The following is a 16237-nucleotide window of genomic DNA, read 5'->3' as shown; positions in this document are numbered from 1 at the left end:
TATACACACAACACACTCCCAAGTTCAGGAACACTTTCTCTGCAAGCATCAGATAAAGCAATCTGTTTTCTGGCAATTTCCCTCACATGCTACAATAAGACCAGGATTTTAAGAAATGTTATCCATTATTTTCTTTCTTTCTGCCTCTTAAATATCAGGGAAGAACTCAGTCTGGAATACACTTAAAATTCAATACATCTCCAAGTTGGGGAATATGTTTTCCCTCGTTACTACTCTGTCACTGAGCATTATGCTGCCTACACAAGAGCAGGAGAGAACAAACGCTTAAAGATCATCTTTCTTTAAACACAACATTTAAGTGTCACTGTTATTTAATGCAATAGTGGGTTTTTTTTAAATCTTGGAGGCATAGAATACACGTGTTGCAAAATCTCTTGCAACAGGACTGTCTCCTACATTGCTGGAAGCCTGGAAAGGGTCTGGATCATGCCTGGGGCCTCTCTCACTAATTCTGCAATGCAAACTGCAATGTAGTTTTAACTCTGCTATTACAGAGTTCTCCAATCATTCCCTGTTCCTTCAGATGAGAAGCAAACAGGTTGATGCAGACTCATTGTGCATTGCTCTGTATTTTTAGAGAGCTACTTGGAAAGGGAGTAGTGGAGCATCCAAGGTGTAGTTTTATTCACACAACCTACATTTATCACACACAGAAAGTTTTCTGGAAACCTATTCTAAATCTGATAAGAAAAATCCTCATTAAGAATCATTTGCTTGTTTAATTTCCACTTATTGAGCTTTAATGCAGCATAAAAGTAATAACAACAGTGCCTTAACTAAATACTGCTTGTCTTGTATTCATTAATTTCAGAAGAACACAAAACTGCCTGTAGATACAGGAAGCTGCTGGAAAATAAAAAGGAACCTATTGCATAAACTCAAACGAGAGAATTTTTTTTTTTTAATGGAACATGGAGTTCAACAAAAATGTATTCTGTTCACTGTACACACGACACCAATGGGAATAAGAGCCAGTTCAAGTTCTAAGTTACCATTACTTGGGTAATGGCTTCAAGCTGCAAGGCACAGCTGTATGGGCCCAGCCAGACAGGCTATCACAGCAATGCTTTGATAGCATGGGGCCCTTAAGTGTCAGGATATAGAAAAGGCAGCAGTTGTTGGCTGTGAAAACAGTCTGATACAAACCAGATGGGGACTCACTTCATGGGCAACACAAAGGAAAACAATTGGCTCATTCAACAAAGTCAGGCCACTGCCCCAGAGAATTAACAGAAGACAATAACAGTCAACCAGAGTTGATGCAAACAAGAAACAGCCATGTGGTTAGGGTTTAAGGAATTGTTTCTCCTCAGACTAAACATAAAGTTTTGATTTCTAATTCTCATATTCATTAATTTCAGTCTCGTTTACAAGCCCCTTCTTCCTCCAAAGTCTTCCGTGTAATTCATTTATGTAGCACCAGCCTTCACACACCTACTTAAACAAGGAAAAAAAAAAATCTATGACAAAGGCAGCTGTATTAATCTAATGTTTCCTGAGGAATGCCAAGACCAGAGACAACTTTCTGAACCGTGGCAGAACAACATTACAGATACACAGAGCTTTATTAGACATATTTGCATGCATATGGCAATATATTTACTGATTCTTTTTGATTTGAAATGCATAAAGCCCAACAGGTCACATGCTGGGTTACCAGAGTACAGATGTCCTCCAGTTTTGTGAAGAGTTCTTCTGGTTTCTTACTTAGGTTTTTTTTTTAAGCAAACTTCAGATCAATTATGTTGCCACATAAGAGTTTTGTCAGGCTACAGTTAAAAAAATCTATTAAAATAGCTATTACCAAACCTTTTTGAAGCAATCAAAAATTTTAAAACTGCCTATTTCAGCCATGATTCAAAAAATCCCCAGCCCACTCATTTTTAGAAGCTTGTAGAAGATTATGGTCCAAAATCTTAATTGCTCTTGCTGTTTTATTACAGGAAATATGAAAGTGACATGTGCAAAGGTATTTTGATTACAAATTACTTACAGAGATTGCACAATAACTCAGACCTCTAAGGGCCTTCTGCAATTTCACTCTCAGACTGAAAACATCTGAACTTTCTTTTCATATACTTCAGACTGTTCCCTCTGGCAGGCCCTGCACTGTGGAGCTGCACACCAGTGTGAGCACTTGGATGGCACCAAGGAAGCCACACCTGGAAACCCAAGTGAGGACCTGGGCTTGGAGATGTCCTGGATACCTTGTGACATCAGTGTCCCACACATCATGAAATCACAGAATGGTTTGGGGTGGAAGGAACCTAAAAAAACATCTTGTTTTAACTCCTTAACACCTTCCACCATCCCAGGTTACTCCAAGCTCCAATGTCCAACCTGGCCTTGGACACTTCCATGGATGGGGTAGCCACAGCTTCTGTGGGCAGCCTGTGTCAGGGCCTCACCACCCTCACACTGAAGATTTTTTTTTTCCTAATACCTAATCTAAACCCAGTCTGAACGTATGGCTCTTATTTAACAGGCTGATTCTGGAATGACAGAGGGAGTTTGTCCTTTAAGAAAGTAAAAAAAACCCTCTCTGAACTAATGAATCAGAGATTCAGAGGCCCTAATCGTCCCCTTAAGTGGTTCTTGCCTTCAGCTGCTGTGGTTCTCCAGCCTTTGAGCATGGCTTCACTTCAAAAAAAGGCCAAAAAAAACCAAAGTACCACGTACTGTAGGTATAAAAACCAGGTTTTACTTCAGTGTCCTGCCATAAACACAGAGCCAACAAAGCCATTGTGTGCTGTGCTCCCTCTGAGCTAAAACATCTCCCCGGCAGAACCACAGGGCTGACTTCCAAAAGCACAGCCAAATTCTTGAACCCTCCACTTCAGGGCTGGGCTGTCACATCATAGCAAGAGAAGACTGCCTGCAGTGCTGCTATTATTCATTTTTCACATCATATATATCGAGGTCAGACCACATTTTCTCCGTGCAGCTGAAATTTTGGGTTGAGTCCCTCTGTTAGGTCGTTACCAGAAAATGCCGAAGCTTAGGAACAGAACAGCCTTTATTTATCAAGCCTGAAAACCTCAGAGATACTGGCAGTCATAGTCCTGCATTAAAAGCAGATGAGAGAGGAGCAGAAACCTCTGTAAACCCCAGGTCTGCCTGCAGAGGCAAACCCCAATTGCTGCTATAAAAAGGGGTTTGGACATGGTCTGTCAGAGAACGCCTGCACATAAAGGGCAGCTGGAGCAGGGGGGGCACGGCTGCCTCAAAGTGAGGATTCCAACAGGAAACTGCTCCCCCCTTTCTCTCTTTTTTTTTTTTTTTTCCTTTTTAATCAGGAAGGAAGCTTCATCTTCAGAAACAAGCATTCCCTGTGTAATATCCCTGCCTGGCTGTGTCTAGGAGCGGGTCCAATTACTGAAATAAGCAACGTGCGCTTCTGAGAAGTCACTCGTGCATTTACACTGTAACTCAAACTAGTAAATATTTCCCATTTATAACTCTGATTTATGGAACAGGGCACAATGGCAGCTGTTAAGTAAATTAAACAATTTTCTCAAGATCTGTAATTATGGTTTCAGGATAATAAAAACACACTAAAAAAAAAAAGTCAGAAATTAAGCAATTTGCAATGAATTCTGTGCTTTTTACTTCTCCTGAAGATACAATGGCCTGACAAGGACAGACACTGCAGCTGTTTTACTGTCTTTAAACAAACACAGCTCTGCCTAACTCTTGCAATATGCACAGTGCCTAAAATGAGGTCATGATATGCAACCCTGAGATTATTACTTTAGTGTAACAACCTGAGTTAGGATGGAGAGCAGCAGATAACCTAATAAGTCTAAGCCACCTTGACTGGCTATTTTTGAGCCAAAATATAAACATAATTCTACCAGACCTAGAAAAGGTGAGATACATTTTCATTGTTCACATCTGGTTGATAATTTATTAATTTGTATTAAAAATACATGCCTATATGACATTAAAAAAAGAAAGAGTTAACTGGAAGGCAAAGTCATGCTGTACACAAAGAGGAACAGTTACTTCTCTGCAGCTAAAGCACTGGGGGAAAAAAATGCATTTCACAGACCTGCTTCATATTTTGTGTCACACTCAACAACTTTCACTCAGGTTGTTTAGAACTGTGCTTAAAACCAGCTCTTCCTTCTTTAAAAGCTAAACATAAGTTTTAGATTAGAGCAGAACGACAGGACATACAAAGGGTCTAAATTTAAGTTTTTGTAGGTGTAGGGTTTTTTTTCTCTCCTGAATGACAGAACTATGATAAAAACCAGAGCACAGTAGTCCACAGACAAAGTTTAACCCATCTCCATCATTTACTACTGTTCCTTGCAAAGGCAGTCACCAAAAGCACATTTGCAAGTGGTATTTCAGAGATGAGATGAGGATTTGTTGTACTTCACTTACAGAATCAGTTGCATGGAAGATGAAGAGGGTTTTACTCCAGCTTTATGTTAGGAAATGTTATTCCACAGAGTTACAAAACACAGCCCCATCTGCAGCCTCAGCCCTGAGCAACAGGTCATGCATGACAACTTTAATCTTCACTCACCAGTCCTTACCCTATTTTTTAACAAGAATGCTACTTTGGCAGCCTGCATTTCTCAAAATCAGCATGTTATCACAGAGGAGCATTATTGCTATTTACATAGTGTTCTTCATTTGGAAGACATCCTAGATTACATTTACTCCATGCTGTTGCTTTATTTGAAAATTTCATGGGCTCCTATTCTTAAGAAATTAATCCTGTGGGCTCAGGAACCCTATATTTATATTTAATTATAAGCAGCCTTTGTATCACTGTATTGAGAAGGTGGAGCTGCACAAACCTGGCTTCTCTTTGGTGCATGAAGTCGAAGGTCTGTTTACTCCCAAGCATGTAGAAAAACAAGAAATAAAGTACCTAGTAACAACACTGGTCACCAGCATGAAAAGTGCCTGTAAGTCAAGCCCTTTCACAATCTAATAAGCAGTAGAATTTTAAAAATACAATTTGATTGTGGACACAAATTGTCTAAATATCCATCTTTATTGGCCACTTTGGTTCCCATCATAACTTTACAGCTGTGCCTTGCCTCTCCTTAGCAGTTCCAAAAATTTACAAAGCATTAAAAAAGAAAAAGAAAATGAAATTTATCGTCTGAGGATGACAGCTTCTGTCTGTTTCGTAGAAGAGGTCTGGGAGCAGACAGTCAGAATTTGTGAGTCATTCATCACTCACCTCATACACACTCTTGTCTCAGGGATTTCTCTCCTACTCACCCCCCACACTAACAGCTGGCTCCTTCCAGCTTTTATGTAGCTTAAAAAAGCTGAGTTGAGAGCAATTTAAGAACAGGTAAAGCTGAAGGGAGTCCAGCTGCCTCTGCCCAGGGCTCAGCAAACCCAGCACAGTGGGGAGAGCAGAAGCTGCTCCTTCTGTTGTGCTGCTCTCAGACTTGCACGAGCCACTGAATTATAAAAGGCAACATCTGCCTTCCCTACCAACCAGAAAAATGTAACCAACTCAGCACATGCTGAAGACATAAAGCCTGCATTTCTCCTATCACAGTGCTATATATGTTTCTCCAAGTTGAAATATGTATTTGCAATACTCCTTGTCTTCACCTGTCACCAAACAGTATCCAGGCAATGTGCTGCCAGCACCCAAAAGCATCAAGACTTCCTGCTCTGATACTGATGCCTTTTATAAAAAAAAAAAGAAAAAAGAAAAAAAAAAGAAAACTGGGAGATAAGAGACCTACTTAAATGACTGTTAATCCAAGTAAGGATGGTCATCCTAGGAGATCCTGTGGTGTGTGTGCCAGCTGAACTAACCCAGCCAGCAGCAGGTCTGCCTGAGACCTGGGATGGTTCCTGACACAGCTCAGCTGGGCTGGATGCATCAGGCTGTACACAGAGAGTGACTGAGAAGTGGAAATGTATCTTATTCAGAAAACTGCCTTTGTAGGCTGTAATCTGTGTGAGAAGCTGCAGAATAATTCTGGATGCAGTAACTCCAACCAAATGCCCTGCTGGAAAGGGAATGCTCTTTGAATCATGGAACCACAAAATTATTTGGGTTGGAAGGGACCCTTAAAGATCATCCAGTTCCAAATCTCTGTCATATGGGCAGGAACACTTTCCACTATCCCAGGCTGTTCCAGCCCCACTCAACCTGGCCTGGAACAGCTCCAGGGATGGAGCAACCACAGCTTCTGTGAGCAACCTGTGCCAGGGCCTCAGCACCCTCACAGCAAAAAAAAACATTCTTCACGTCGAATCTAAACCTGACTCTTTTCAGTTTTAAACCATTGCCCCTCGTCTTGTCACTCTCTATCTATAAAAAGTCCATCTCCCTCCTTTTTATGACCCCTTTAAGGTACTGGAAGGCCACAGTGAGGTGTCCCTGGAGCCTTCTCTTCTCCAGGCTGAACGATGGCAGCTCTCTCAGCCTGTCTCCACAGCAGAGGTGCTCCAGCCCTCTGGTCACATCTTGTTGCAGTGACACACTGAGGCACATCCTTTAGAACAACCAGGAATCCCAATTTACATTCTTTTACCATCACTGCTAACAAATAGGCATGTGAATTAAGCTAGTACAAGACCACAAAAATCAAATGCCTCTTCACAACATTATGACAGCAGATGATTTGCAAAGGGACTTCAGACTCAATTATTTGCCTACAAATGAGCAACAGGTTCAGGAGAGACTGTTCTGATTCTTTTCCACGACCCACCACAACACACAGGCCACAGAACAGCTAAACATGCTTACTTTCTAGTTGCACATCAGTTCTTTCTTGTTAAACCATGGGCTCAGAGCTGTGGAACCACTAATTTGTGAGAAACTTCTCCCTCCAGAGAAGAACTAACTGGAAACAGCCCTGGGGCTGATGTAAGCATTAAGTACATGGGGAGTCTCTGTCCTTAGGTGGCTTGCCCAAGCCCATTAATTTTTTGTGTGTGTCCCCCATTTATATAAGCAATGTTTGCATGAAAGGGGAAAGCAGGTCAGCCTAGTCAGCCTGCCACCATCTGCTTTTATTCAGAGTTGCTCAAGATCAGTGCCAGTGGGATCAGTGCCCATTAAAGGGGTTTATTGTGTGTGTTTATTTTTTGCTCTTTACAATGAAGGCAACAGCAATTACTGTAAGTTTGTAAAAGTGCATACAAATCATATTCCTCAATACAAAGCTGCTTCAGTCAGACCCCAGCGTGTTTACAAATCCTAGACAGGCTGTGAGAAAAGCTGTCCTGGCACAACAACTTCCACAGACTGGGGAGAAGTGTGGTAGTGTCCAGGAGATCAGAGACTTGTATTTAATAGTTGTTATCAATTCCATCCCCTGTTTGCAATCCACAGCAACTCCAGCTGATTCACCACCACGAGAGTCTTCGACAAAAGAAAAAGCCTCACACTGGAGCTTCACCCCCAGACAGGCTGACAATAGATGGATTTATATAACTAAAACTGGAACTGGTGAGAGATCAAAGGTAGGCTGCCAAAGTGGAAATAGCAATTTAGAGCTTTCAGCTAGTACATTCCAACTCCTAAGAGTGGATATGCAGCAGCAAGAGGTAGCCTTTCCTTTCAGGAGGATTCTGCCTAGGATATGCCTGGCCACTAGAGACACAAGCTACCAAAACTCCTGAAATGAAACAAAATATCAAAAAAACCCCAAACAATTAAACAATTGCAAAAAACGTAAAAAGAAGGGGAAAAAAAGGAAAATACAGAGAATTGCAGTGGTAGAACTGTGCTGTTTTGGTTCCAGGTCGTCACAAGTGTTTGAAAAGTAAATGTAATTATGAATAATTTTTAAAAAAACAAATTCCAATTAATTTGGATGTGTAATCCTGTACATTTTTATGATATACTTCAGAACAGAAGATCCTCTGATGCTTCTGGTGTCTGGGTGATGTGATGAAGGCAGCTCAGCAGGCACCTGGACTAGGCACCACATGATATTTTGAGATAAAAAGGATATCAAGTGATAAGAAAAGGGGGACTAGCCTTAAGCTGAAGGAGGGTAGATTTAACTTAGATATTGGGATGAAACTCTTTTTATGGGTGGGCAGGCCCTGGCACAGATTTCCCAGAGGAGCTGTGGCTGCCCCTGGATCCCTGGAATTGTCCTAGGCCAGGGTGGATGGGGCTTGGAGCAGCCTGGGACAGTGGAAGGTGTCTCTGCCATGGCAGGGGTGGAACTGGATGATCTTTAAGATCCTTTCCAACCCAGACCTGTCTGTGATTCCGTGATTCCATGAAAAAGTTCAAAATCCAAATGTACATTGGGTGCTCTGTGCAGCAGTGTCACAGGTTTTCAGCTTATCTGCATGAAAAAGGGGCAGGAGCCTCAATATTTTCACATTACAGCCCCCATATGTGACTGAAATAGCAGTTTAACTGAAGTTTAACTTGTGATCTATACAACACACTTAGAGGGGTGCCACAGGTCACTGGATTAGATCACCTGGAATCCTTTAAAATCTAGGCTTGAAGAAGGAATCAGATGACATTTTGAAATATTTACTTTTGAGCCCCAGAAAATGTGAATAAAGACAAGCAAAAAATCTAAATATTTGACAGTCACCATAGGAAGTAATGCTTTCAGTCACGTCACTTTGAAGAAGTTTTTCTTTCCCTTTCTGCACAAAAAAACCCCATCTGGTGCTGGAATTTCACTGAAAATCCCTGCTGCTGTGTTCAGAGCAGAGGAGAGGCTTGGTACACACCCTGAAATTCAGCAAAATAAATGTATTTAAACACAAAGATCTTCTCAAAAGGGCAGCTTTTCTCTTTTTACTGTATGAAAAGTGCAAAATGGTTCCCTCCAGAGATCACTCAAACACACACCCAGCAGGCTGGCATGGATGAGGGAGGTGTGAGGATACAGAAAGCTGTGCAGGTTTCGTGATGGGTGCACAGCACCAGCACACAGGCACCAAGGGAAGGTAAAAAGGGAAATTTCCTGCCTTTGCACATGGCAAAAGCCTCAGTGCAAGGTCACAGCAATGCCACTGCAGCAGGGAGAGATGTGACACTTAAGGAGGGCTGCAGGAAGAGAAGAACAAACTCTCAGCTTCTCAGAAGTTGAAGGAAATTGCCAAGAAGGGAAAGACTGGCAATACACGGTGTGGAACTGGCCTCCAGAGGAGAATCCCTTCTCCCTGAGCACAGCACTCAGCAGCAAACCCTCAGACTGCAGGGCAATGTGACACTGCTTGGTACAGTTTTCTTCAAGTATGAACTGTGTTGTCTTGGTTTTTTTTTAATTTCTCCATCTGACCACTTGTATTTCAATTCATTTAGCCGCCTCAAAAAATCAAATTGCATTCTAAGAATCCAAAAAGCAAATAGAGCTGTGCTTCACCTGCTTGTAGTTACTATTCTTCACACCTTTAGGACAAGTGAGGGGAAAAAATGACAACTGTATGAGACCAGAGGAGCATTTCCCTGCAAGAGATCTTTTGGGAATGGCTACAAAGATGTGCACAGCCCCATGAAATTCCAGCAATTCCTGCTGTTTGGTTCCTCATGACTCAAACCTGAAGCAGCAGAACACACCCACAGCAGGTCATCATCATCCACAGTGACAAATTTACACAAGATTTTGCCTTAAGCTATGAAAAATCCAACTTCTGGTTTAACATTTTGTTTGAAAAATAACTGAAGTAACTCAGTGGGAAAAGAAGCAGCCACAGATATAAATGACACTTGTTAATAGATAAATAATATTTACAAAAGCCAAGAAATTAAAAGCTCCTGTTCCAAATGTACTATAACACAGCTCAATATTTACTTAGAGGAATTCACAGTAGAGACTCTCAAGTGTGGCTACTGAGGATTTTATGTGGGATATTATTCAGAATTCACACTTTATTACTAACATGCATGCTTTCTACTGCATGGGCTATTGTGTAGCTTCTATGGACACATGCAGAATAAACAAAATCTCCCTGAGAACTGGCATTCTAAACCACCTGGAGCACCTAAAAGCTGATGGCTACTTATAGAAAAGCCAGAGCTTCTGTGGGAAATGCAGCCCTGCATTTCCTGACTTGCCCAAATGTAAAATACATTCACTCAGTGATGCCAATGAGCCATCTGATAGCACAGAGAGGTAACTGGGTAGGAAAACCAGAGAAAAAATAGATCAGAAACATCCCTGGAAGAGTTCAAGGCCAGGCTGGATGGGGCTTGGAGCAACCTGGTCAAGTGGAAGTGTCCCTGCCCATGGCAGGGGGTGGAACTAAATGATCTTCGAGGTCCTTTACAACCCCCACCATCCTGTGAGTCTGTGACAAGAATTCTGAAGAAGCCCTGAAAAAAACTTACATGAAACACTTGCCTGAAAAATGCCTTAATTACAGCCAAGTGATTTCATTCCTCCAATTTCCAAGATCTTCTCTCAGAAATGAGGCAAATTCAAGGAGCAATACAGGCTACACAAACTATTTCAGCCTCTCAGGTTGTGGTGGTTCTCCCTACTCTGGAAGAAGAGCTCTGCTTTGCTTCACTGGTTGATATATCCAGGGTGCTGTGGAGAGCCTTTAGCAAAAGCCTTCAGTGAAATTCAGGCCAAAAAAAGAAACAGCAGGATATTAAAGGAAAAGTAAGCTTTCAGTAGAATAGTCACTGAGTTTGACCAAAACAGTTCCAGTTCTAAGAAAAAAAGAAAGACCTTTAGCCTTATCCTAATCTTCTTCCTTCCTTGAAGCATCTGTTACAGATTTGCCTCACTCCAGAATAGTTTTAAGAAAGAATAACCCAAAACCTAACTCAGAGCAATTCCTGGCTGAAGAAGAAAGACAAAGAAGTATTTAGTTATAGCCATATTTTTAGTATTACAGCTTTCAGTACAGCCTAATGTCGATGTTAACACAGAAGCAGCCCATTTTCAATACTGAACAAGGACTATGGAATTTTTGGGTTTTTATACAGATTGTTTTAAGGGCCTCTTGTCATCTTATTCATTTATTGCACAGATCATCTCCTCCCACAAGCAGTTGTGCAATCTCTCCGTGGCAACAAAGCCAATTGCTTAGTGTCCCAATATTCCTTTCCCATGTATTTACACTGCCTGAACATAATTCACTAGCTGGAGATAAAAAGGAATTACTATCACCAAGTTGTGCTCTCTAGGTCACATATTGAGAGTCTATGCTGTAGGAAAATAATTAAGTGAAGATACATCTACCTCTGAGCTGCTCATATTAAAGTTTAAAATTGCTCTGTACTCAAGCATTGCCACCTGTTCTTTCATTTTAATTTAAAAAATTCTGAATCCCTTTAATGTAAGCCTGAAAATGCTTAAATCCTGGAAATATGAGCATTCACCAACCACAACAATTACTCTCCTATTAAATTCATGAAGATATATGAAAGAATGGTACAAAGATTAAAGGGTATTATAAAGCCAAAAATATATATGCATGTATATTATGTACTACAACTCTTGTGTTTTCAAACCACTGTCTCCACTGTGTCTAGAGAAGGCACACATTTCAATTAATAATACATCCAGGCTTGATTTTCAGTTGTAACTTTTCAGGAGACTTTACCCTTTCAGGCATGATATTGTAGCAGTCCTGAACTTCAACTTTCATTAGAAGCCATCAATCAACTTTCTTTCAGTAAAAACACATGTTCACTGCAGACCACAGAAATTTTTAAACAACAAAAGAAAGCTCTAATGTGTATAAATGTTTATGGCCACCAAAAGATGAATCAAATCTTGTAATGTTCTTATCAATTATATAAAAATGGCTTTTCAACATCCAGCTTGAAGTCCAAAACAATTTGCCTTTTCTCCCAATACTGCAAATTCACACTTCATCTCAGGGCTTTGGATTTCCTAAAGTCTAATACCAACCCAACCACTTACCCTTTAAGCCCTGAGAGAGTACCTAAATATTCCTGCCTCCAGAATGCTTCTCCATTTCCAGGCAAGCATTCCTTGTCCCTTGCTATCCCAGGGAAGGCAACCATCTGACATGAAGCTTTTATAAACAAGGTGCTTTGAACTTGCAGTAACAGATGTGCTTAATTTTAAAATGTTGTATTTACTTAAACCCACGTACACTTATCATGTTGCAAGCTTTCCTTTTTCTTTCAAATGCTTCTTATTAATTTTTACCCTCAACTTTCAGCCTGATTAAGGTCTCTGTGGTGAAGCTTAGAGAGAGAAGACATTCTGGTTAAAAGTGACAGACAGTTGTTTCCATTCTCTAATCCTTGAGATTTTTATTGGCATATTAAATATGTATACTTCGAATGAGATTTCAATTATCCTGGTATATAAATCATCCTTTTTTTTCTTTTTTTTTTAACTCTCAAAGAAAATTGACTACTGCCATCTCCTGGTCACACGTTTCCAGCTCAAAGACACAGCTGGACGGTGCCCAAATTCCTTGTGTTACAGTACAGATAAATGCAGAGGTAAAAACAGGTAAACAGACCTGCACTAAGTTGTGCCACTTCAGCTCTGGAAGCTTTTCCACTAATTATCCATAGATAATTTTTACATTATTCATAACTTTCTTCATATGCAAACCACGGTTTTGAAATTAGGTTCCAAGTCCCACGACCAATAACATTGGCCTGGGGCTTTTCTTACCACTTATAAATATTTGAAGCAGAATAATTCCCTCAGAATTCGATGAAATGTTTTTAAAAAAATTAAATGGAAGAAGTTCAAAGAATTATTTTTAAAAGGGCTTGAAGGAAGAATTTCTCAGTGCTAGGGTGGAGCAATTATAATTGCATACATTGTAGACAGGCAGGTTTTTAGATTCTTGTTCTTAGAATGTGAGATTAAAACTGCTACACATCTCATTGCAGCACCTCCACAAACTTCTTATCTGCTAAAACAATTACCCATGGCAGTCATGTGCACAGTTTATGTTATTCCCACACTGACTTGAACTACAATAAACAAAAGATATTCTCTCCCTCTCTTTCATCATCCTGAACACCTTTACAAACACTGTTAAGCAACCTCCAAAAATAGCAGAGATAATACTTAGTGTCATTCAGAACAGAAAATCTTTATCTGTTACACACCAGCTTGTAGCCCATCTCAAACCAGGTCATTTTAACATTGAAAATATCTTTTTTAATTTTTTTTTCCATATTTGCATGATCTTAACTTCACATTATCACCCTAGGACACTTTCAGTTCTCCTGCAGCACTCCTGTGTTTTCTCAAGCATGTGAGCCACTCCCTTTATCACAACATTATGAACATCTCCTTTGCTGAACAGCACTCTATAAAGCAATTAAGATTCAGTTAACTACAGAAAATGCACGTTGCAATGCTCTTGGCAAATCCAAATTTAAATAAATACTTAATTGCCAAGATTCTCATGACTTCCATACAGATACAGTTCATAGAACCATAGAATGCATTGGGTTGGAAGGGAACTTAAAGCTTATCCTGCCATGGGCAGGGACACCTGGGACATCCCAGGTTGCTCCAAGCCCCATCCAGCATGGCCTGGAACACTTCCAGGGATCCAGGGGCAGCCACAACTTCTCTGGGCACCCTGTGCCAGGGCCTGCCCACCCTCACAGGGAAGAATTTCTTCCTAATATTTCATCTGACCCTGCCCTCTGTCAGTGTGAAGCCACTGCCCACTGTCCTGCCATTCCATCCCTTGTCCCAGGTCCCTCTCCAGATCTCTTGGAGCCCATGTGAGCATTGGAAGGGACTCTAAGGTCTCCCTGGAGCCTTCTCTTCTCTAGGATGAATTTCCAATACTTTCAGTGCACCCCAACAATAACATAAATGTGTACCCATACAGCCAAAACTTTGTACACATGTATAACCTCTGTATAGAGAAATGTCTGGAAATGTTGTAGCAATGAAAACCAAATTTTAAAAAATCAGCACTATTATGTCAGTATACAACAATACTTAGAAGTGATGTGCTTAACTGAGAGAACTCTGCATATTGACACTGATTTACCTTCTTGTTGCATCTCCTCAGATTTCCTTCTCACAAAGATAACTCGGGGTCTCACAGTCTGACCATCTGCAGCTCCTTGGCTTTCTTCCTAGGTATCATGCATTAAAATCACATTACAAATCTCACTTTTGATGTAAAAGCAAAGCAAAATCACATTCAGCTTCAAGAAACATCCAAAGAAGTTTTTAAAGATTCATTAAACATGTGCACTTGTTCTCCCTACATCTGACTTCAAGAGAATTCAGCTCTGAATTAGCCTATTACAGCTATTCCCTCTAGACAAACATCCTGGGAGCAGCAGGAATGGAGGGAAAAGTGGCATTTCAGACCTGAAGACACAGGAGACTTTCAATTTATACTCAAAGCATGTAGTGGAAAGAACATAAAATTTCCCTGTCTTTCTTCAATACCCAGGATATCTCCCTAGGTATTACCTTCCTGACTAGTAAGAGAAAGATGAAAGAGAAAAGAAATATAAAAATTTCAGCACACAGGTTGGAAAACCCAAACCAAATCTAAAATTTATTTCCTTGGCCATGTTTTTAGAACTGGTTGCTCCAAGCCCATCCAGGCTGGTCTTGGACACTTCCAGGGATGGGGCAGCCACAGCTTCTCTGAGCACCCTGTGCCAGGGCCTCTCCACCCTCACAGGGGAGAATTCCTTCCTTATCTCTAATCTAACCCTGCCCTCTGGCAGTTTAAAATCACTTGTCCTGTCACTGTGTGCCCATCTGGAAGACTTTAGCTTTCTCTTAACACAGAAAAATTTAAAGAAGACAAGATGAGAAAGAGTTGAGATTATTTTCTGAGGGCATGAAGGTCTCATGGACACTGACTGAAGGACACCAACACATTAACTGAATATTAAATGTCAGCAGTATAAGAGGTATCATGGCTCCATCTGAAGTGTTTTGTTTAGTTTTTTTTTTCTATTGGATTTGTAATACAGAAAAATTCAGTTTAAACTGAACCGAGCTGCAAACAAAAGTTGAGAGATAACACAGATTCATAACCTACAATTCTGCATTCCTGAAGATTAAAAAACCATGTCTTTTGAAATACTAAAAAATGAAAACTAATGAGAATACCAAAGTGACAATCCCACTTGAAAAATGCAGATTGTATAAAAACATCCATACTTATAAAGGAATATTATGAAAATATTTTGCAACCAAGTGATTTTCTAAGATTTTAACAATGCATTTGGGACTTGAAATTATTTAGATTTACCATCTCTGGAATGTGTAGCCACGCAAATATGACTTCAATGTTCCTGTCCCTCCCATGATCAAAATGATTTATTTAGAATAGGAAGAGCTCAGCTTCCTCCAAGTCATTCTCTTGCTTCTTAGAGCTAAGACCATGGGGGCAAGATGGCCACAAATAACAGTCAATTCCTGTATTGTTGCACAAGAATGGAAAGGAGGGGTCAAAGTAAAGATGCATTTAGTCTGGCTTTCTGTCTAACAGTGGCTAAAAGCATATATAAATCTCAAAAAAAAAAAAAAATCTAATGCCAGAAATGGAAGAGCAGCCAAGGAATTTGGGTAGATAAGAAAAATTCCTGTATGACTTAAGCCATTTGTTTTGGACTGAGTGACCACACAGACTTCACTCTTCATGACTAAAAGGCATTTGCTCCTGCCCTGTGTGAAAACTCAGTGCTCTTTCTGCTGGTGAAAACCTGACCTACACACCAGTGCCAGGGAGCAAACAAATCTGGCAGCTCCACATCCTTGCCAAACCTCCCTGACAGGAGGATCCTGCTCACTCGGGCTGCAGAAACCACCCAGGCTGTGCCACCAGCTCCCAAGGCCAAGGCCCAGCAGGACACCATCTGAAATCCTGCATTTTCTCAGGTCTCTCAGCAAACTTTGCTCCTAAATAGATTTGTCTTCTGCCTTTGTATGTGTGTGATGCAGTTTGATTTCAGTGAAGGTAAACACTGTCTAGAGATGAAGAACAAGATGTGAGATCAGTGACTAACTTGTGAGGAAATCCTTCAAGAAGTCTGAAGCGATTGCTCTCTTAAACATTGCACAGAATGAATGAATCATCCTGAAAGCCTCAGTAGCTCTTGCTCTCTTAGCTGGTGTAATGTTACCAGAAAATCTGTCTCCTGCAGGCAGGTGACAAGGCAGATCCAATGGCAGAGCTGAACACAGATGCCATCCTTAATTAAAGCAGGGGAAAGGTTCATCCTTGTCACAAGTGCTGTCACAACAAGCTTTCAGATCACCTGGTACAGGGGTTATTTTTTAATTTCAGAGAAGGATGTGAA

At 40.7% G+C, this 16237-nt stretch overlaps 1 protein-coding gene across 6 annotated transcripts in view; it reads right to left on the bottom strand.

Annotated features, from left to right (window-relative positions):
* The window catches only part of KIAA0586 (KIAA0586 ortholog), a 69544-nt gene that overhangs the window by 10763 nt on the left and 42544 nt on the right, over positions 1–16237 (bottom strand). For 5 of the 6 annotated variants that reach the window (XM_053979651.1, XM_053979650.1, XM_053979646.1 and 2 more), the window contains one exon: positions 13957–14044. The exons of the other annotated variant lie outside the window; for it this stretch is intronic. In XM_053979651.1, coding sequence (XP_053835626.1) covers positions 13957–14044 — 88 coding nt within the window. The remainder of the gene's footprint in view (positions 1–13956; positions 14045–16237) is intronic. 6 annotated transcript variants of the gene reach the window in all.

This window comes from Vidua macroura, chromosome 6 (genome assembly GCF_024509145.1).
Source record: "Vidua macroura isolate BioBank_ID:100142 chromosome 6, ASM2450914v1, whole genome shotgun sequence".
Classification (NCBI taxonomy): Eukaryota; Metazoa; Chordata; class Aves; order Passeriformes; family Viduidae; genus Vidua; species Vidua macroura.
This window is presented reverse-complemented; position numbering and strand designations above follow the sequence as displayed.